The 22,631-nt window shown below is 31.1% G+C and overlaps 2 protein-coding genes across 2 annotated transcripts; one reads left to right on the forward strand and one right to left on the reverse strand.

Moving 5' to 3' along the window:
* Positions 1-9,225: 9,225 nt before the first annotated feature.
* Positions 9,226-10,920, forward strand: LOC143543203 (putative WRKY transcription factor 29). Its single transcript, XM_077035572.1, has 3 exons — positions 9,226-9,630; positions 9,747-9,860; positions 10,308-10,920. The coding sequence occupies exons 1-3, from the start codon at positions 9,257-9,259 to the stop codon at positions 10,810-10,812; spliced, it is 993 nt and encodes a 330-aa protein (XP_076891687.1). The 5' UTR covers positions 9,226-9,256; the 3' UTR covers positions 10,813-10,920.
* Positions 10,921-14,028: 3,108 nt separating this feature from the next.
* LOC143543219 (uncharacterized) lies at positions 14,029-21,232 on the reverse strand. The gene is made up of 17 exons (XM_077035591.1): positions 20,988-21,232; positions 18,698-18,770; positions 17,929-17,994; positions 17,752-17,817; positions 17,569-17,669; positions 17,439-17,490; positions 17,273-17,344; positions 17,124-17,191; positions 16,994-17,042; positions 16,822-16,906; positions 16,579-16,680; positions 16,451-16,502; positions 16,301-16,352; positions 16,097-16,213; positions 15,403-16,017; positions 15,000-15,339; positions 14,029-14,403 (listed from the first exon to the last, which is right to left on the reverse strand). Exons 1-17 carry the CDS (start codon positions 21,137-21,139, stop codon positions 14,090-14,092), a joined length of 2,376 nt encoding a protein of 791 aa, XP_076891706.1. The 5' UTR covers positions 21,140-21,232; the 3' UTR covers positions 14,029-14,089.
* Between the last annotated feature and the right edge of the window lie 1,399 nt (positions 21,233-22,631).

Genomic DNA, 22,631 nt, shown 5'->3' on the forward strand with positions numbered 1-22,631 from the left:
TATTTATATTTCATGTAACATTTAGACATTCTAAAATTAACCATGACGTTATTCGATTCTTGAGTCCAGTATGACCAGTGAACAACTAAGACTATTAAGTCTATGAATAATAGATTCGATCATAAAACGCGTTTTTCTTATACTTGAAATACTCATCGTTTACTGATTTAGACTTCCAAATGTATTTTAATCCAAAGGTAAGTTGTGAGTAGCCACTAGGGGAATTTAGGATGGGGTTTTGGGCAACATGCCAGAAAATGAAAGTGTTTCTTTGGAGTTTTATGTGGCAAGTTTGGTTTCATACCAACTCAACATTCAAAGTGAACTTCAAAATTGAACTAGTCATTTATAATATCAGATATTTCTTCAACTTGTGTTCGTTCTTCTTTTCAACTTTGTTGATTATTTAATGAATTAACTTATTGGTAACTTCACAAGTTGTAGCAAAAGGTCTTAACTTGGTCTGCATATGTAAACCTCAAAACATTCTTTTCTTTTAGAATGGGATGTTGCAACTCCTTAGGTGGGCCTTTTCCTATGACAAAATCCTTTTTTCTTGTAGATATGTAGATATATATATATAGGGGTGAGTTATAATAAAAAAAAATAGTTTTCTAGGAAGAGTAAGAATAAATCTAAGCCATTGGTCATGTTAATCGATGGTTGAGATTTAAAATTATCAATAACCGACATAGTTTCCTGGAATTACTCTTTCATCATTATAACCGACATAGTTTCCTATAATTATCTTTCACCATCATTTGTAATGTCAAATTTTTGTTGGTTCTTACCATTCTTAGGAAACTTCTTATTCTTATTTGAACCATTTTCTATATATATATATATATATATATATACTTTTAAAATTTTCAAGTGGACCCCGACAATACTCTGTTAACCAATAGAATTACGGTAAATTACAACTTGTACGTGCTGGACACGTGACCAACAAGAGGTGATCATAAGAAACATATTGAAATGGCAGTAGGTTGGTATCGCTGACATATATGGCCGGGAAGAGGCCATATTAACCCACCCAGTGCCGCAATACATAATTTCTAAAAGAGTAGTTTTTGGTACGTTTGAATATAGCTCACTATAAGTTTATGTATTGAGTTCACGAAAAATGTGCGGATTATATTTTGACCTTTTATGACAAAAATAAGTGTAATACAAAAAAATCGATAAATTAATCTGATAAAAGGAAAAAACGTAGGAAAATAGGATAGGTGTTTCAATAATTTGATCACTTGGATGCATGAGCTATTAGGATATGTGTAGTGGAGGGACTATAATTGGGGGGCGAATTGTGACACGTGACGCCCGGTCAGCATGGAGTGAAAATTTGTTTTTGGGGTGTAATGATGTAGGGGCTACAAGTTGGGCCCACGGTTTCTTTTTTCATTATTTTCTTTTTATAACTAAACTAAACAAATAAAAACCAATTTATTCAGAGAATTAAATAAAAATGCATTAAAATTAAAAAGAAATACAAAAAAAATACATAACTAAAAAAAATACATAACTAAAAATATAAAAAAACATATACTGTAGCTCGGTTGGCGTACATGTTTAGGTTCGGGTTGGGAAATTGAAACGGATAGCTCGGTTGGTTTAGGTTCATCGAGTTCCATTGTAAGTTCACGTTCGGTTGGTTTTGCGAACCATGGTGTTGACCGAAAGGAGGGAATGGGTGGTTCGGGTTGTTTCTAGGATTCATTTTGCATATACATATATACACACACACACAACATATATACATATACATATACATATATATACACACAACATATATACATATATATATATATCACACACACAACATATACATATACATATATACATATATATACACACACACAACATATATACATATACATATATATATACACACAACATGTAATAAAATAATAATAAATCTTCTTCTTCCACGGCGACAAAAACAACCCGCCCCCGCCCCATTTCGCCCACATATCGCCCGGGGGGGGCGGTGTTTGCGCCCAATTTCGCCCCTTTGTCGCCCGAGACCACGCCCACTACACTCAGCCTTAGCCTGAGTTGTTTGTAGTTTGATTTGATCACTAAAGTGGTTAAAATAGATATGGTATTTGCAATTTTCAAGTTATTTTGGACCTACTCATTTTTGTCTTTCAATTTTTGCCTCCATGAAGAAAACTTAAGGTTCTCCACTGACTGGTAATTAACGCCTAAAACGAATATGATTTGTTTAATTGTTCAAGTAAAAGAACGCAATTCTAACCCGAACAGATTTAATCCATATAATCTGAATGTGAACGTGTAACCAATTATCTAAAGAGTTTGAAGTCAAATATATCTAAAATGCTACGAAAGCTTAAAGGTGTAGATTATGACTAGTCAATATCAATTGATTTTCTCTAGTTATTCTATAATTGTTGCTAGTAGTTCGTTTAGGGTAGTTGAAAATATGTTTGATAAAAAAAAGTGAAGTAGAATTATTTAACTATTGAAAATGTCTTTTATATAAAAAGGAGTTATTATTTATTATTGTCACAATCGATCAATTTGGTTGTTCCGATCTTATAATCATGAATAAATTAAGGTTTCGAAGTGAAAAAGGAATCTAAAACTATTATTATTATATTTTTTAAAATATTAACACCATATAGATATTTATATGATTATTTTTTTAGAACGACAAGCTCATACACTTTTTAACTGCTTTCAAATTTGGGCATCTTTATCGACCACGGAGTTAGACCCTCACCACTAAGACGGTGAGCAGGGGCGGATCTACGGTGATATCGGGTGGTTCCTCGGAACCACCCGAGTTTTGAAATAATAGTGTAATTATATATAGAAAATAATAAATGAACCACCCTATAAATTAGAAAGAAACCACCATATAACCATTTGAAGTGCTTGTCCGTCTGGTAAGGGTTTTAAACAAACACAAACACATAACCAGCACAAACAACACAACTCCTCTCCACCCCTAACCTGATTTCAACCGCTGACTCAGTCACTCCCACACTCTGGCAGCCTCACTCAGTCGCTCCCGCACTCCGGCACCATCACTAGACCATCGTAGTCGGCCATCCCCGTCCTCTGTCAACCGTCCCCTTACAGTCCTTACTCGAATCCTCTTAATCTCCCACTTTGAAGGTAATTTACATTTATATTTCATTGTTAAATGTTAATTGTTCTTGACTTCTTGTTAAATATTGTTAATTGTTCTTAATTGTTAAGTGTTAACTACTTGATTGTTTAAGTTATTTGTTAATTTAGTTTTAGCTTGTTAGATTATCGGTTTTAATTTGTTAGTTTCTTAGTTTTAAATTTGTTAGTTTGTAATTGTTGATTTGTAGGTATTTTGAATATGAAGAGATATTATCAAAGTGAACTATTGAACCTCGGATCATAAGCATTTTTTTTTCATTTGTAAAGACTATTATATTGATATTATGTGTTTTTTTAATTTATAATGACAATAGCTCTTTTATTATTTTATCGTATTTTTATTATGTAATGAACTTTTCCCGAACCATCGAACCAACCCGAACCTTAAACCGACGCGGAATTTTTATACCCGACTCGGTGAAATTGAAACATCTAAAAGTAGTGCATCACCCGAAAAAAATTCCTGGATCCGCCACTGACGGTGAGGAACACCTCAACCCAACACGACACCACCTTACGGACAAATATTATTTAATAGTATAAATAATATGTGACATAAATATACAATACATATACATTCAATAAAAACTCCAAATATAGCCCAAATAAATTTTCTTGCATGCTTCAATTGAGTTAATATCAATACGGTTATGTATGTAATCATAACCGATTCAAACGAAGGCTGACAAGATTTTGAAGACAAATAATTTTTTGACAGTATTTACAAGATGAGTGTAATGCTCTTTATATCAGTAATATTATTCGTATATCCCGACCATAATGACTTATGTTTTGTTACCTAAAAATGTTACGCTACTTGTAAATAGATTTGATATTCACAAATCACGTAGACTTTGCTTTTTGTTTCGATCATTCCCACAATAAACTCATCCAAACGTTATCCTTCACACACACACATATTATCCTTGTAATTTACTAAAATATAATAATATTGGTTCACTGGTAAAAGGGCTTGGTAAGTTTATAATCAAAGATGAAACGTGTGATATAAAACAAAGATTTCGGATCACAATCATGACACATTTTTCTTATAAAAAAATTGGACCGATATTTAAATATATAAAGAACATACAAAAAGTCGTTGATTTAAGTTTCTATATTATTGGCGCCAATATCAATAATCTTTCTAAAAATAAACTAATGTCTCGGTTCCGATATCGATGAGAACTATTTTGTCTTTTGTGTGATCCCATAAACAAAATAAAGGACCGTTTACGTAAGTATGTAACTTTTACCACATAAAAAAACATCGGCTATAATACCAATCTATCCATGATAAATAATTAACTAATTATGACACGTATTCTGTTATTTAAAAGCTGGGGTATGAATCAAATACAAATTAAATTATCATGTTAATTGTGCAAATCAAGTAGTGTAATTATATATATATATATATATATATATATGTATATATAGTGTAATTATAGTGCAGTTTAATTACAACATAGTATAATTACACTAGGTTGTAATTATATAATAACACTATTTATATATATAACTATACTATTTGATTCGTATGATTATCATAGTTTTTTAGTTTGTACATTAATTTTTTCTCTATGAGTCTAATGTCTTTAATTCTTCCTATTTTTTAAGTATGCAAGTTATTAATGCAACATGGCGGGACAAAATGAGGGGGGGGGGGGGGGGACTGCGAAGCTTCGTAGGCTCGGCAAGCCACTCCGTTTATAGAATAGAATGCAAGCAAGCTAGCGACTCTCCCAGTAGCGAAGGAAATGGGCATTCGGGAAGCGACTCCTCTTCCATCCCGCCCATGCCATGTTGCATCTCATGGGCATAACACAATGCATTATAAAAAGTGTTCAAAGTCTAAAATGCATTTTCCCTATACACCCCTAAACCCTTTAATTAAATTCACAAACTTACTTTTATTTATAGAAATAAATAATTAACTGTCATTAATTGAGCTTTCTTATAAACCTAATATAAATGTGAGTGTGTGTGTGAGAAAGAGAGAGAGAGAGATTTGATAAGAAGCATATTGATATGTAAATTTTCCGAGTGAGAAACATGTGATAACAATGGTACAAACAAAAGAAAACCCAAATATGGAATGATTCAAAAACTTTTTTGAGTGCGTTCACTATCTTATTGAGGGCATCAATATTATAACATTATGAATCAATTTAAATATATTAGAATTAACTTTTATATGGATGTATAGCGCGAGTGCATGTTAATTTATAGTATAATAGTTTACTAGTTTGAGGCCCGTGTACTATACAAGTAGTTCTTGAAAATACAATATTTAATAAATAATCTATATACAAGAAACATTAAACCCGTAAACACTATTAATACAGCCATTGTAGAATGGTCTTTAAAACCATTTTAAAGTAAAGGATAATTATAAATATCAAATGTTTGAAAAAAAATATGAAGTAAATATTAAATTAACAAATTTGAAGCAAAAACTTTAAGAATGGTTACTATTATTTTATTATTATAAATTTGTTAATAAATGTAAGGTTTAATGTAGGAGTGACAAGTAACAAAATTTATAGCTTTTTATTAGAGAGTATAAATTTAAATTTATATTGATTCAACCCCTAATATATGGTTGTAGCTATATCTCTAAAGTTGCCAAATTTAATAGAATTATGTATTTAGGGTTTTAGGTCACAAAATTAAGGTTTTACTTCATCAACGTTTAAAGTATTAATGTTTTTTTATAGAGGGAAAAAATAATATTAATGTAATGGTGTTTTGATTATTATTTTCTTTAGTAAAGATGATATTAAAAATATAATATATAATAAATATGTCACGCCTGTTAAAATTTTATATAATATCATTTTTATTTATGGGATCAGAGATCGAGTGCCCATAAAGGGGAAATCCAATCCTATCGAAGCCGTAGATTGGTCCAAAAAGGGAAACTGGAAAAAGAAAGTGTACGTCGTAATATCTTACGTATGCATGACAACATATTACCTAAGAATTAATTAATACAGTTCAAAATAATTTTTTAAAGTTATTTAATATTTAACTATATTATTAGTTCGTCTTAAGCATAAAGGAATTTTGGTACTGAAAATTGCAATCCAAAAATAGTTATAAATGGTAAAAGTGAAAGAAAGAAAAATAGCTTTCATTTTGTTTAAAATTAATTTCACTGCTTTTTAAAACTAAATGAGTTTTATCACTTCATTTTTATTTTTTACGAAAACAAATAAAATAGAATTTTATCATGTTTAACTTGCATATATTATCGTATTTATTAAAATGACTTCTTGACTGTTGGTTATAACGGTGGGTACATCTAAGTTGTCCAATTTGTTATGTGCATCTAAAACGTTATTCAAAGATAGTATAGTGCATGTGTTTACACTACTAGCTTTATGTTTAAATCAAATCCAACGGTGCATCTAACACTCCAATGAAGCATTCATGTTGTCTATGTCTATAGTATATGAATGCACTTGACGATTATAAAACATGCAACTAAAAGTCATTTGTAATTTAACCAACGTAATAGATATTCACTCTAAAACACACACGTCGATCTCGTGTAGAAAAATGATACGCTTGCACCAAAAACTTGTTTTTTTATTGAGAATTGTATCTAAAAAACTAGGATGTTTAAAGTATATCTTATGAACGACAATATATATACATAATTTAACTAATTGATCGATACTAAACTTCATGGCCACATATACACCATTACTAGTTTTTATCCCCCGTATTACGGGGTTGTTTTATATTGTTTGTTCTAATATTTATTTATTTTTTTAATTTATATTTTTTTATTGTATGAAAGTTAATAATATACTTATGGTTTGATGATAAATTGTTTTACAAATAAATGAGATGTTATAATCTTGTTTAAAAGCTATATGGTTTTGGTGAGACCCAAGACCCGTTTATTTTTTTTACTATGAAATTGGTTTTTTAATCATAAATAATATTTATGAAAATTAATAATATACTTATGGTTTGATGAGATCCAAGACCCGTTTATTTTTTTTTACTATCAAATTGGTTTTAAAATTTAAATAATATATATATATCTTTTTTAAAATAAATAAGATATTATTTTTTATTATATCCTATTTATAAGATTTTTACATAAATAATTTGGTGAGAATAATTTTTAATTTAATGAGATGTTATAACTCGTTTAAGGAATATCTGGGTTTGGTAAGACCCATACCCATAAATTCGATTCAAATGCACGAGAAGCCTCAATTTAAAAATCAAGCAAATCTGGTGACTCCATAAAAAGGGGGAGCGACCACATCACAACATGTAGGATTTTTATTTCTTCGTTTATATATATTATAGATTAATAATAGGTAGCTAAATGTGTTTTTTGTGTTTCCTAAAAAAGTAAGTACAACTACCTTTTGATTGTTTAAAAAGTTACTTTTAGCATTAAAAGTGATAATGGGAACACTTGATTCAAGCAATAAATTTGATAGCAACGTTACAACACAAAATTAATAAAATAATTATGAAAACTAGAAATAAGTGTCGCGAAATTGAATTTTAAATTTGAAAACTGAATCTTGTACAGCAAAAATTTTGTCAAACTTATGGCAATGTAAATAAATTATCAAAAAGAAATCAAAGTAAAAAACAATTATACTATCAAATATTGTCAACTAATACTACAGTTAATTTAATTTATATCTTAATTAAACATAACAAAAATAACTTATTATTAGGTTAGGCCTCCAATCTAAATTTTCAAAGTTTCGCTTTTAGACATAATACATACACTATACATACATGCGTATGTACTTTCATACGTATAATAATTACCCATGCATCAAGCATCCATACGTGTATACATAGAAGCATAAAAACCAAATAAGGAAATCGATCATAACCAAATTAAATAATCAAACGTGATACAAGGAGCTGTTGATTCGGTTAAAAAAATGTAATGGTATCGAATTACCCTAATGGTAAATAAATCAATCTCTATTTCCTCTATAGTCTATATATATTATGAATATCTACCTTTTACAAACAACATTTTATTGTCCAAATCGTTTTTATATAACTTTTCGTATATTAGTTGTAGAATTTTCTAGTTCATGAAATAAAATAATTGTTAATATATTACTATACTCTTGATATCACAATTAGATTTATTAGTTGAAGTTAGTTTTAAGCTAGCTACCCACCTTCAAGGCCATTAACTAACAATATATAATCAAACAGTCTTTAAAATAACCAAATTAACTTAAGCGTTTATAATTAAAATAATAATTATAAAAATCTAAAACTCATAATTTGTTTATAACCAAGTTTCAAAAGTGTTTCAATAAGGTCACTCAACTTTAAAAAGTGTTTCAATTAAGTCACCCAAATTTCGTATTTTATTAAATTAAAGGGTTTAACATGTTTTTTTAGCGTTTTCCTTTTTTGTTTCACATACGAAATCTTTTTATCTTTTTTTTTATGTTGACGTTGAGTAGCGACGTGGATTTTATTTTTTTATTTTTAAATTTTAATATAATAAACGTTTTTTAAAATTTTGTAAAGAACTCATATATTGCAAATTCTGACCCCAACATCTTATCCTCAATTTCTTTCTTGACGCACAAAATAATCAGTGAGACTTGATTTGAAGATTTAGTGACCTGATTTTACAAAAATATACATGAGTGACTTAATTAAAACACTTTTAAAAGTTGGTTACTATTTTAAAATATACCCCCCTACAATTTTCATAGTACTTAATATACTAGTTATCGTATAAAAATAATAAAAAATCTAAAGCTCTTCATAATATTAATAATAATTTCCATAACTAGTATTTAAAATAGAAGCAAAAAAGCATGCAAAAGTCCAGTCAAGCTTGAGTTTGAGAAGCGAGTAAAACCGCATGCCGTGTTACGTTTTTGTCCAACCCTTCGACTTACCACAAAAGTCAACATCCCACTTGTCCACACTTGCTTCTAAATATTTCATTATAAACCTACCTTCTTACATGTTTCCTAACACACTAAATTATTCATTCACTTATAAAAAGGTCAACAACACTTTCTATTCAATTAATCCATTATACACACACACCATCTTCAACAAAATCATAACAATGGCTGAATGGGGTTTACAAGCTATCATTAGACCTAAAGAACATCTTCATGATGATCACTTTGGACCCATTGATATTAAGCAAGAATATGATCAAGCTCTTCTCTTTTGTTACCCTCATCTCTTTGATAATCAACATGAACATGATCTTTCAACAACAAATGTTACTGATGAATTAAACCAGCTTTACAAGCCGTTTTATAATCCTATTACTTCTGCTGCTACTGCTAGTGCTACTAATGATATTCAAATTATTCGTCATAGTTATCTCGATTCGGATCAAGATATTCGACATGATCATGAACAACAAATCAAGAATTTTAGTGGGTCTACTTCCAACACCTCTCAAGTGCTTGCACCAAAGCTCAAAAAAAGGTGAGCCTTTTGTGAATCTTGATTTTTCTTGAATTACACACAAACCCTACATGCATGTGATAATATTTTTTCCTGTGAACATTATATTAATGATATTATTGTGTGTGTGTGAATAGGAAGAATCAACAAAAGAGGGTTGTGGTTCAAGTAACAGCAGCTGGTTTGTCTTCAGATCCATGGGCATGGCGTAAATATGGTCAAAAACCAATCAAAGGCTCTATCTATCCAAGGTATATTCATGTTATTGTTGTATATAAATCTTTGTTATTTGATTTATGTTTTTTTGAAAAAGTTTGGTTACTAATTATATTTGCTATAGTTCTATCTCTAGTTTGAATATTATAATGTGTTATTAACGTTTTATAATCGTTAATTGTTGGTTATCTTTATTATTAATCCTTTCATTTTAGTGTAATATCCGGATCTTTGTTTTTCATCTGTTCAACACGAACAATTCATTTTCAGTCGTTCCACACACGCATAAAGTATTATTCATCAATATGATTTTCATAATAATCTCTCTGCCTAAGGAGATCTAGTTTACGTTTGTTTATAACACATGCAAAGTGTATGTCACTACAAGTGAATTAACATTTTGTCACTTTTTTATGAGTAAAATTTGATGGCTATTTTTAGTATTGGTTGTGATGCTAATTATTATTGTTTAAATTCTACAGAAGTTATTATAGATGTAGTAGTTCAAAAGGTTGTATGGCAAGGAGACAAGTGGAGCAAAGTTGCACTGATTCAAGCATCTACATTCTAACCTACACCGCGGATCACAACCACCCACAACCAACTCGACGTAATTCATTAGCTGGAATCAACCGCAATCGATTCAAAGCTACTCCAAAGAGTCCCACTAATAACGATGTTGATAATATTGTCACAACAGTCACAAAATCAAAAGGGTCGCCTTTTCATTCTCCAACAACCATTTCAACATCATCTATTGAAGATGAAATCTTCCGGCAATCAAACATTAAAGAAGAGACAACGTTATACAACAAATGTGATGATCAAGGACAAATGATGATGCCGGTAATCAACGATGAAGATTATATGGTTTTTGGTGATGATTTCTTTGAGGGTTTGGAGGATTTAGGAGGGTATAAAATGGAGTCTTCATCTAATTATTATTCCTCAAGCAAACAATTTCCTGATCATCATGTGTTTTGCTAGCATCGATCTTCATTGATCCTAGTATAATTATTTGTTGTGTTTTTTCATATTATTTTGATTTGTAAATTTAGAGAGTTTTTCTCTTAGAATAAAATTTTTGTTTTATGATTTTATGTTTGCATATTGTCATATGTAATCTATAAAAAATGTACATGTAATTATACTCCATGAACACGGCAAAAAAAAATTCAAACAATTTAATAGAAACTAATTAGATTCATAATGAATTATTAAAAGTTTATGATGTCATATATTACGTGCTCAATTATTATGCAAAGACCATAATGATCATACATATATGTTTTTTCAGTAAATGCAATATGTGTAAGTAAAACTAAAGTTTAATAAAAATATAATTATCATCAATAAAGATGTATGTAAATGCTTCTTTATGAATTTACATCACTAAGAAAGTAACAAAATATGAAGTTTGAAATAAATATAAAGTGATTGGAGTAAAAAGTATTTATAAAAAAATACAAAATTTGAAAACCCGGTACAACCACCGGTGTAATTCACTAGTTTCGACTAGCAGCTGACATGCATGTCATAACTTATACGGCTAAAACAAATTCATCCTGGCCGCCGGTGTGACCTAATAAACAATAACACTGGTTTTTACTTTTTACCCCTTTTAGGGTATAGGAAGAATTTTGTATAGAGTACATTGTTATCTTTTTTTATTTTCTTATACTGGAATAATTTATTCTTTTAATTTTAAACGGTATTGAAATGCAACTAGCAATTTAGGTGACATCCAAAAAGATCCTATCTTTGTTTTTTTATTAATAAGAAGGTATTTAATAACATTAGTTAATGTGTAGAGGGAAAGTCCACGACTAATTCAAATCCATTTATATTACAAGTTACAATATAATGTGATTAAAATATCCTAGTGTTTAGTAATAAACTGTGTTGATTTACAATTAATATAATCACATATATATGTCATTATTACAATATATCACATGATTGTCACTTTTCCTCCAAAAATGGTTTGTAACATTAGTTTATTTCTAACACCTTCAATGATATATTGTGTTAGACAAGTGACATTTGCGTTTAGGAAAAATTCATTAAATAAGCGTTTATGAAAACATTTTTCAGTTTTAGGTGTTATTTGCAAGAAATTCTAAAAATAGGTATTATAAACTAGTCGTGACGAGTAGTTTATGATTATACACGAGTAGTTTGTAGAACCGGTTAAAACTTGTCACATGCCCTTAAACTAACCATAACGAGCAGGTTCACTAATCATTTACTCGTTACGACTAAATAAGTTTCATGCATCGTAATCAACGGCCACGAGTAATTAATAAGTCATTTAGTCGTGACGACTAATTTACCTGGTTTACATTCCCTACACGAGTAGTTTATTAATAGTTAACTCGTTGCGACTAGTTTAACCTTACAATCTACTCGTCACGCTAAAGAACTTATGGATTACTCGTGGACGTTGATTACGAGACATAAAACTTATTTAGTCGTGACGAGTAAATGGTTAGTAAATATGCTCGTGATGGTTAGTTTAAAGACATGCGTCAAGTTTTAATTGGTTATACAAACTAGTCGTCACGACTAGATTATAATACATTTTTAGGATTTTTTTTACAAATGACACCTAAAATCTAGAAAACATTTTTATAAACGCTTATTTTGGAAATTTTCTCTTTGCGTTTATATATGTAATGATCATGGGAAAGTTTAATATATTATTTGAATGAAATTATGAAATAGTGATTATAATAATAAAATATCTGAAATTATTGGTGGAATTGACATAAGGTGAAGATGGGAATTTTAAAATGTGAAACTGTGAAAGTGTGGGCTATAGTTTGGGGACGCCGAATTTTGCGCCAAGCTTTTGATTGCAATTGAAAGGGATGGTCAAACATATTTTACATCTTAATTCCAAATTGCATTTTTAATAACAATTGAAAATTAAATGTATCCCAACCTATATCGTGAAAACTTTATATTATTTATTTATTACTTGTAGCATATTATAGTTCAAGTTTCTATTAAATCTTGTAATTAAAGGAAAAAACAACTTATAAAAACATTGCTTTGTTGTGAATAAAAGCAAAATAATATTCAAGCTCGAGCTCGTCTTGTAATAAAGCTATTAAATTTGAACTTGTCTCTTTTGCTACTTATATTTATCTATATAAACAATTGTTTTCTACATATCTATATTATTTATTTTATTTAATACTAGTATTTATTACGGTAATGCACATTTATTTTATTAAATAAAAGATATATATTTATATAAATAAAAAGTTTAGGCCTTAAAGCTCAGTATACGAGGTTCAAGTTTGTTTATTAATGGGATTCAATTTTTACTCAAGCATGGGCTTAGACTCATACAGACTTGATTTCATTTCAAAATCTTACGAGTAGCTCAACTCATTTACCTACTTATACTCGAACATTAAGTCTAGTACACTAATTAATGCTTGTAAATGTTTACATTAAGACCCAAGTACTCCCCGCAAACAACCAAGTTTAAATATTTGGGGGCATTGTCCAAAATAACAGGAATGAATATTTAAATTGATACAGCTCGTCGCATTCAGACATATTGGCGTAAGTGGAAAAAAGCTACAAACATATTGCTCATTTGCGTGATAAAAAGTTTTCAAGAATATGAAACAGGGAAACTTTATAGGGTTGCAATTTAAGCGGTTAAGTCATATGAATCTATTGTTGGGTCATTAAGAAGACAAACATGAACGCATAGATGAAGTTAAGACTTAAGATGGATGTGTGGACACAAAAATATGCACAAGACAAAAATAAATGTTTTCAAAAACAATCGATTGGTGAGAAAATTAAGATGGTTTAAACGTGTCAACTGAGATAGAGACGGCTGACGTACTAAAAGAGTCGGATAAAATAAACTATTTAATTTTTTTGAAATAAATGACCACGTGGTTCCTAGAAACCTAGCCGGGAATGGTCTTCATTTGGACGGCACCACCTTTGGTTTGGCATGACGGCTCATACAACTTAGTCAGCCACGTCTTCAACACAAAATATAATATAAAAACCAACACGACAAAACTGTATCTATAATGTTAACTCTAATTAAAAAAAAAAAGTTGAATATTATCATTATAGTCATTCAAAAAAATTATGCTTTACTTTGAATGACACCTACAATTCTTTATACTATGTTTTAAACACTACTCCACAGAAATTAAAAATAAATAAATCAAAATAAAATAAAAAAAACTTTTTTACAACAATGATAAGAGTCCCTTGTGGACCCACTTCAGTTATCTCCAGTAGCAGCAGCACCACCACTAGCCATGCTACTGTCTGAACCTGGACTGCTTCCTCCTGCTTGAGGTCTGGAGGGGTTATTGTTATTATTATTATTATTAATATTGTTATTAGCCATTAGGGCTTGTAAATGAGGCGGTATGAACGGTCTAGGTGTGTTCAAAACCGGTGGTGGTCTAGCCGCTTGAACTGGTTCACTTGGTTTAATTATGAACTGGTTTATTGAAGCATCCGTGAATTGATGTCCCGAAAGACTTCCTCTCATTCGTCCACTTGGCCTCCAGTTTTCCTCTGCGGAGCTCCCTGGATTTATAGTAACTTGTATCAATTCTTTATATTTTATTATTTTTTAAGAGTTAACTATCCGGACGCTCCATAGTAGCCCATATTGCATGTTCGCTCATCGCTTTTCTAAAATTACAAGCATGATCGCTAATAGGTTGAAACGGGGGTAACAATACTGCTCCCTAAAATGAATGGTCGTTAAGTTTTCTAGCTAATTGGGTTATAAAGTTTACTATTATACCCTTATTTAAAAAATAATCAAATATTTGATTAGAGCCCATCCTTTAAATAATATTAAAAATATATATTTCTATAATATATATACTGATACACACACACATATATACATAATATTAAAAAGTGATGCGGCCCATCATCTCTTTTATGTACTTATTTTTAGTAGTAAGGGTATTTTCGTCAATTCACACTTAACTGGAAAAACTAGCGCCCATTGAATCATCCGTGTTACGTTTTGAAAATAGTTAGGGATCATACTCGTAATTTTAGAAAAGCGGGAAGCAAATATGCAATATGGATATACTCCGAGGAGCATCCCAGCAATTAACTCTATTTCTTATTTATAATATTTTTATTTAAAATATGTTAACCATTACCTCTTTGGTCTCCTGTTGCTGCTACTGGGACAGATGATGATCCAGATGTCTGAACTGGAGGTGGAGTTGATGGTATTTGACTCTTATTCTGGGACGCAGCTCGTTGCATAGCAGCGAATGAAAACTGAGGGGAATGACTACTTGAAGGACTAGTCACAGGACCCATAACACCTAGTCGAACATGAGGAGTTGGTTGACCAGATGACCGAACCGGGAGTTGAACCCTTTGACTCAAGGATTGGTTTTGGTGTGAGCTAAAGCGGTCTGTTGAAAGAGGTGAAGCTGAACGAGCACCAAGTTGTGGAGGCGGTTGACTTTGACTTGCAGAAAGACCCTGACTCTATAAATAGACAAATTTAGAAAGACAAAAAAAGAATAAACAAAAAAGTGAATATAGTCTTACCTGAGAACTCATGGGCGGACTTGGATGAGATCTTGAAAAGTTTTGTAATCTGTCACCATCAAGCGTTGTTGCAGATGTCTGAGCTGGAAGTGCCTGAATAGCACTTTGTGTTCTTGATATCCACGTGGCTGACGTTGGGTGCCTCACGTGCCCGTTATTATTATTATTCGAGTTTTCATTATGTTGTGACTGCACGTTACTAGAAACAGGTGTTTGACTTTGACCTTGGGCCAAGGAGTTGAACATGAGGTTCCTTCGAATAATATCATCAACATCTGATCGAACATTAGTAGTCCTGGTTCCAAGTGCAGATGAAAAAAGCTCCCTCCAAATCCCGTCTCCCATAAGTGGGGATGTACTTTTATTCATACCGTCAGATTCGCCAGCTGGCAAAGGCTTTTTGTCATCGTTGTCATCATTATTGTGAATTTCTTTATCATTTTCAGTAAGATCCATAACATCATCAACACTTTGGGCAGTTGTTTCTTGGCTTATAGGCTGCGCATCATTTGGTTTTTCTGTAGCCTCGTTGCTGATATTTTCAGTGACAGCTTCCCATGAACCGTCACCTGATATTTTCACATATGAAACATCTTCTCCTACCTCTTTCAGAACCTAACAACAAACCAATTACTTATAATTTATAATGACAACAATAAAACATATGAGCATAAAAGTATGAGTGTTGACTTGCCTTGACCATGCTTTGATCAACTCTGATGTCATGAAAGCAGACTGATTGACTACAATGTGGACAACGCCACTGTGGTCTTCTTGAGTTAAGTTCCACATAATTGTCAAAATCGAAGCACTATAGAAAAAAACATTTTTAGAAAAACAATAAAAGAAAAACCAAGATTTTCATGAAAGCATTGATTTTTCTTTTTTATGAATTTACCTGAAGATGTTTACATAAATGTCCTTTAACAGGGTTCTTGATACGACTGTAACTGTGTAATAATAAGAACAAACCCAAACTTAATTACAAAACTTCAAGATCAAATCAACAAGTGCTCGGTTTTTATCGTATGGTTCATAAGTTATATACCTTATAGGGCACTTTAGCGATACTCTTGATGGTCCTTCAACTATCTCGTTATCTATCATCAAAAGGATAAAAAGCGGGTTAAACAAAAAACCCACAGATGCATGTGGTGATGTGGCTAACTATTTAACCTGAATCAGGTTGAGCAGCAACTGGTTGAACATAGTCGGCAATGGTAAGAAAGCTAGGTTTTGAGACCATACTCATGAAGGCAATCACAATAATGTATCTCCCTGAATTGAGAACAACAACAATAATAATAATAATAATAATAATAATAATAATAATAATAATAATAATTTAGGTGGAGTCATTAAGTCTACTAGTCAAGCATGAACATAATTCTAGGATTGAATGATGACAAATAATATTACCGGTAAACTGGCCCACTACTTGAAGAAGATTGCTTCCGTATTTCAGCATGTGTGTAACCGGTGTTGGCATTTGTGGTCCAGGATCCTGATGAAGAATTTTAGAAACCGGAAACACCGTTAACATGAACCAAGAACATATTATAGTACATGCAGTATAGCAGTATGTACAAACCTTGTTAATGGAAGTCCTTTTACTGACTCCTTCTCCGTTCAACAAAAAACTGTAAGTTGAACACAAATGAATAACAGTTTAGCCCGATTCAGTGAAAAGAAGAATTTAGATGGTAAGAGTGAGTACATACTTGACTTGTTGGGGACTTATGAGACATGATGATGTCTCAGTATTATCTGTTTGAGCAACAAATAAATACTGCAAGAAAAACGAGTAAACTTATAACCTAGTCTAGTTAAAACATATTTAATTGTAATACACATGAGAAGAAATGCTTACTAATTTGTCATCGGGAGAAGTTTTTGATCTCTTTGATATATGCAGATCGGTAACATATGAATCATAACCCGGCTATAACATATACCAAAAATAAAAATTAGTTAGATCAGGGATTTGCAAGATGTCCTTTTTTTTCGGAAGAAAACTAGCATTATTCATTTATTACCATGGTCTCAACAAGAGAAAATATTTCACCCATTTTCATTCCTGGATAGTACCTGAAAGTCAGAAATTTGTTAAATAAAAAAATTTCACATTAAAAACTGAAAGTGTGAAAGATGATAATTGATAAACACCTTGACATAATTGTGGAGATGGTGGGCTGTAAGTAACTTTCCTTATTCTTCACATTGGAATTCAATTCATCAACATTAACACTGCAAAAACTGCTTTGCATCTACAAATATGAAATAAATGTTTTTTATGTAAAAATTAAGGTGAACATAGAAAAAGAATGCGTGTCAAAACCATTTACAAACCTCATCTGCAAGAACATGAAGTTCTTCCTTTATCTTCTCCTTGAACCACCCATTATTACATGCACTCTATATTAGTAATAAATACAAAATCACTTAGCAGTCAACATAAAGAAAAGATTGACTATAGTTGACTTTTCAAGAATGAATAAGAGAAGTGAATTTTTAGAAAGTGAGTACCTTAACAGAGATCATGAGTACCATAACAGCTGCTTGTGATGTGAGATCATTTTTCATCTGGCATATCTGAAATTAATCATAGATAACAAACAGAATGATGTTCAAACAGATTGAAAGTTAAAAAAAACAACATTAAAATTATTAAATGAACTAGCATTATTACCCACGCGTTGCGGTGGTGCTATATTTGTTTGGTTACGAATATCATTCTTATTTTGTGCTACTTAGGTTTACATCAAATTTGGAATGCATAGCATTTGCAATCAAATATATATACATACATATATTCTTTCTCTTACAATTAAAATTTATGAAGAAGTGAGATACAACATATTTATATATATTTATTTACAAACATAATAAACTGAAATCGCATTCCTTTCTATATTTTTAACATCACATCTATTATTTGTTATATAACTGACATGTGAAACATGCCAAGAAGACATGGCAACCTGCTATATAGGTAAAAAAAACCTAGGATTAGAACATTGAATAAAACTTAAGTGACCTACGTGACACAAAGAAAAAAATGAGTGGCCTAATTGGAACAATGGGGAAACTTTGTTACTATTCTATGATGTTATCCCTTTAATCAATGAATTAGTTTCATCCATTCGATGTAAATAAAATGTTTTGAGGTGACATGATGTTTCACATGTCAATTATATAACAAATAATAGATGTGATGTTAAAAATATAGAAAGGAATGCGATTTCAGTTTATTATGTTTATAAGTATCTCGATTGCAAGAGAAAGAATAAGTAACCTGCTTTAACAAATAGGGTAAATCTGAAGCTCTGCCCGGGACATCATTGTTAGAAACAGCATAGTCAATACCTCTGCAATTGTCAATTTGCAGTCATAATCATAATATGATCTAAATATAAGTGATCAACAACTAAACTTTGACAATATAGCTTGATGACGCAGAAAACTGAATCAAATCAGTAAATACAAATCCACTGCATAAGTGATCAATAACTTATTTCAAGTAAATATCAACTATCAAAAAACTTCATTTAGGTTTCTTTCCCACATAACCCTAATTTCAAAAACAAGAACAAATTTGACTTTTTCTAGATGGATCATGGATGAATTGATATGATTTTAAACTGAAACTTGATATAATTATCAAACTAAGAAAAAAAGGGTTATAATAACATTAAGCTTCACAACTGGTAGAAGAAAAGGATGTATTGATTTTAAATAAACTAGCTCAAAATTCTGCTCTTTCTAACCAGCTATGTTCCATTATACCGATCAGCTCATCAATTTCGCAATATCAGCTTACCAAACAAAATGCAGTAAAAAAACGAGAGTTTAAAACAAATATAGTAATAACTCTTTTACCATAATCATACGTGAAGAACTAAACTTTGACAATTTAACTTGATAATGCAGAAAAATGAATCAAATCAGTAGACATTGACTTGGTATATAGATGTAAAAAATTCTACAACAAATTCAAGTATCTCACAATCTATCTACCAGTCTACTCATATATCGCATATAAAACAGTTCAGTTCTTAAATACAAGTCATAAAAAACTGAACTTTGACAATACAACTTGATAATGCAGAAAACTGAATCAAATCAGTAAATACAAATCTACTTGATAAGTGATCAATAATAACTTATTTCATGTAAATATCAACTATCAGAAAATTTCATTTAGGTTTCTTTCACACACAGCCCTTATTTCACCAGCTAGAACAAATGTGACTTTTTTTAAGATGGATAAAGTGAAACTCGATACAATTATCAAACTTTAAGAAGAAAAAAAGTGATAAAAACATTAATTCTGCAGTTTCTAACCAGTAATGTTCCATTATACCGATCAGTTCCTCAATTTAGCAAAATCAGCTTATTAAACAAAATGCAGTAAAAAAACCTATGGTTTGGAACGGATATCATAGTAACTCTTTCACCATAATCATACGTGAAGATCTAAACTTTGACAGTTCAACTTGGTAACACAGAAAATTGAATCAAATCAGCAGACATTAACTTGGTATATAGATATTTCAACATCCTTCAACAAATTCCAGTCTCACAATCTATCTACTAGTTTACTAGTATTAAACAGTTCAGTTCTTAAACACAAGTCATAAAAAACTAAACTTTGACAATTTAACTTAATAATGCAGATAACTGAATCAAATCAGTAAATACAAATCTACTGCATAAGTGATCAATAATACCTTATTTCAAAAACAAATTTTAACTATTTCTACTAGTAGGGCTGGGAAAACAGGTCTTATCGTGTTAAACAGGTTAGAGACGACGCCCTTAACACAAGTATCAAACATGAATACGACTTGTTTAACTACTTTATATCTCATGTCTATAACACACATGTTTAAAACACAGTTTTAAGTTTCATGTACCAATAAAGAAAGTGCCTACTAATTTCAGTTATTTAAGCCAATGAGCTTGTAGTGGAGTGGTAAGTGCCCCACATTTAGTTTCCGCGGCACCAGGTGATGATAGTTGGATCCTTGATCTGAACTAGTTTTATCTCACCGCATTGTCATGCCTTCATGCGGGCCTTAGGTGAGGGTTTTCCCTGGATCAGAAGGCGAGTGTATCCAATGCGGTGAGATTAGCCGGTATCAATTATTCAAAAAAATTTAAAGGAAAAAAAATCACATAACGTACTTTTTTTATTAACAGGTTTAATCATGTTATAAACAAACGAGCATGTGCTCAATTGCCAGCCCTAATCTAATTTCTAGATAAATAGATTGATTTTAAGCTGCAAATTAATATTAATAAGTGATAAAACTGAACTGAATTGAATTATCTCATCGCATTGTCGTGCGTTATTCGCGATTATTCATCGGTGTTGACCTTAGGTGAGGCTTCCCCAGATCGGTTAGCCGGTAGCAATTATTCAATTTTTTTTTTGAAAAAAAAAACACATAATGTACTTTTTTTATTAACAGGTTTAATCGTGTCTTAAACAACATCAGGTGCTCAATTGCTCAATTGCCGGCCCTAATTTCTAGATAAATAGATTGATCTTAAGCTGCAAATTAATAATAATAATAATATACCTAGCGAGTGAGAGGCATAGATTACAGAATTCGTTTTTGTCGGTGTTTGATTCACCGCGAACGTGAGAAAGTAATCGGCTGGTGACGGCGGAGATACGGAAGGAATTGACGTACAACGGCGATAGTGTCTGAGTCTGACCACCGCTCGACATCGCCACCGTTACCGTTACGGTTCGGTTATTCTGGCTGGCACTGTAGATGTGATGTTGATGAACAAGAAGAATATATATACACAAGTGTTAATCCCTAATAGGCTTTTACCTGACACTAATGTGGAGTTTGTTGGACCTAATGACAGGTGGATTAAAGGTTTGTATTAGAGGTACACAAAAGAAAAACCGAATCCGGATCGATTATTTTTATACCTAGGTTTTTAATACTTGAATCTATACCTGATTATACCCGTAGAGTACGGATAGTGTATGCATTTCAGTGTCAAAACTCGTACAAAAATACATGAAAAATACCCATACATACCCCTAAAAAGTGCAACCTTCTTAAAAAACCCAATCTATACATGGAAAAAAGCCCGAAAAAACCCAAAATTAAGGTTTTTTCAATACCCGAAAATAGGGTATTTAAATACCTGGTTTTAGAATACCCGTTTCTATAACCGACCTGAAACCGATGCATAGGGTATACCCGGGCCCGAACCCGGCCTGATTATTGTCAATACCCGATTTTCCAATACCCGATCATACCTGAACCCGGAACAGGATATTTGGAAAACCCGGAACAGGGTATTTGGAAAACAAATTAAAATTTAAATAAAAAGTTCGAATACTTTTAATTTTATTTACAATTAACGTCAAAGCTTGGAAAAGACGGCAGATGATGGCGAAGAGAAGCGGGGACGAGAGATAGCGAAGCAAAGTATAGTAGGTTTATGCCTCGAGTGTTGGATTTTGATTGGTCGAGTAGGGGCGACGACCGGTGGAGGAGCGAGGGGTGGTGGCTAGGTGGGGTGTTGTATGAGTGGTATGAAAAGTTGTTAGTTTTTCAAAATGTTTTGCTTCACACAAAGTTGAGTTTTAAATTTATAAAAATGATTTTTATCTTAACTAAACCACACACAAATAGACAAGTGTACATATCGTATATGTAAGAACTAAGTATTGATTCACAAACACAATTGTTTGATTTTTACTACAAATCGTCGTATTTATGTTAACCGAATGTAAACATCATAGTTGTTTTAGGTTGACAAGTGAAGTATAAAGAATTTTAAAGACATAAATAAAAAAACAATATATTTTTGGGTTTTTATATTTTTATATAGATGATGGAGGATACATATGTATCATCTTGGTTAAAACTTCTCTTAACTTAGTTTTATAATTAATTGGTAAACATGTGATGTAAACTTACTTTGGTAATTAAATGTATGAATAACATCTTATTTCTAAGTCATGTTATTCCATAATAATTAAAGAAAGAGATATGCATAATTTCACGGCATTCACTAAAACATCATTTTATGTAAGCAAGTGGTTTATATTAAGTATTTATAAGATAACTCACTTTAAAAATAAGACAATCTCTTAAATGACTAAGTGATATGTCCTTGATATTTTAGTAAAAATAACTCTTGTATTATATATAAAATAGCAATTGAGATTAGTTAAGTTGTAAAGGATCAACCTT

This window comes from Bidens hawaiensis, unplaced genomic scaffold (assembly GCF_021521415.1).
Source record: "Bidens hawaiensis isolate Kalapana, Puna unplaced genomic scaffold, B.hawaiensis_p1.1 tig00013078_1, whole genome shotgun sequence".
Lineage (NCBI taxonomy): Eukaryota > Viridiplantae > Streptophyta > Magnoliopsida > Asterales > Asteraceae > Bidens > Bidens hawaiensis.

Coding starts and splice junctions, on each gene's coding strand:
- LOC143543219 (XM_077035591.1), bottom strand. CDS start 21,139: ATGTCGAGCGGTGGTCAGACTCAGACACTATCGCCGTTGTACGTCAAT. Junction 16,681..16,821: donor AGTAGTGGGCCAGTTTACCG/GTAATATTATTT, acceptor TTCTCAATTCAG/GGAGATACATTATTGTGATT. Junction 16,353..16,450: donor TCGCTAAAGTGCCCTATAAG/GTATATAACTTA, acceptor ATTATTACACAG/TTACAGTCGTATCAAGAACC.
- LOC143543203 (XM_077035572.1), top strand. CDS start 9,257: ATGGCTGAATGGGGTTTACAAGCTATCATTAGACCTAAAGAACATCTT. Junction 9,631..9,746: donor GCACCAAAGCTCAAAAAAAG/GTGAGCCTTTTG, acceptor GTGTGTGAATAG/GAAGAATCAACAAAAGAGGG. Junction 9,861..10,307: donor AAAGGCTCTATCTATCCAAG/GTATATTCATGT, acceptor TAAATTCTACAG/AAGTTATTATAGATGTAGTA.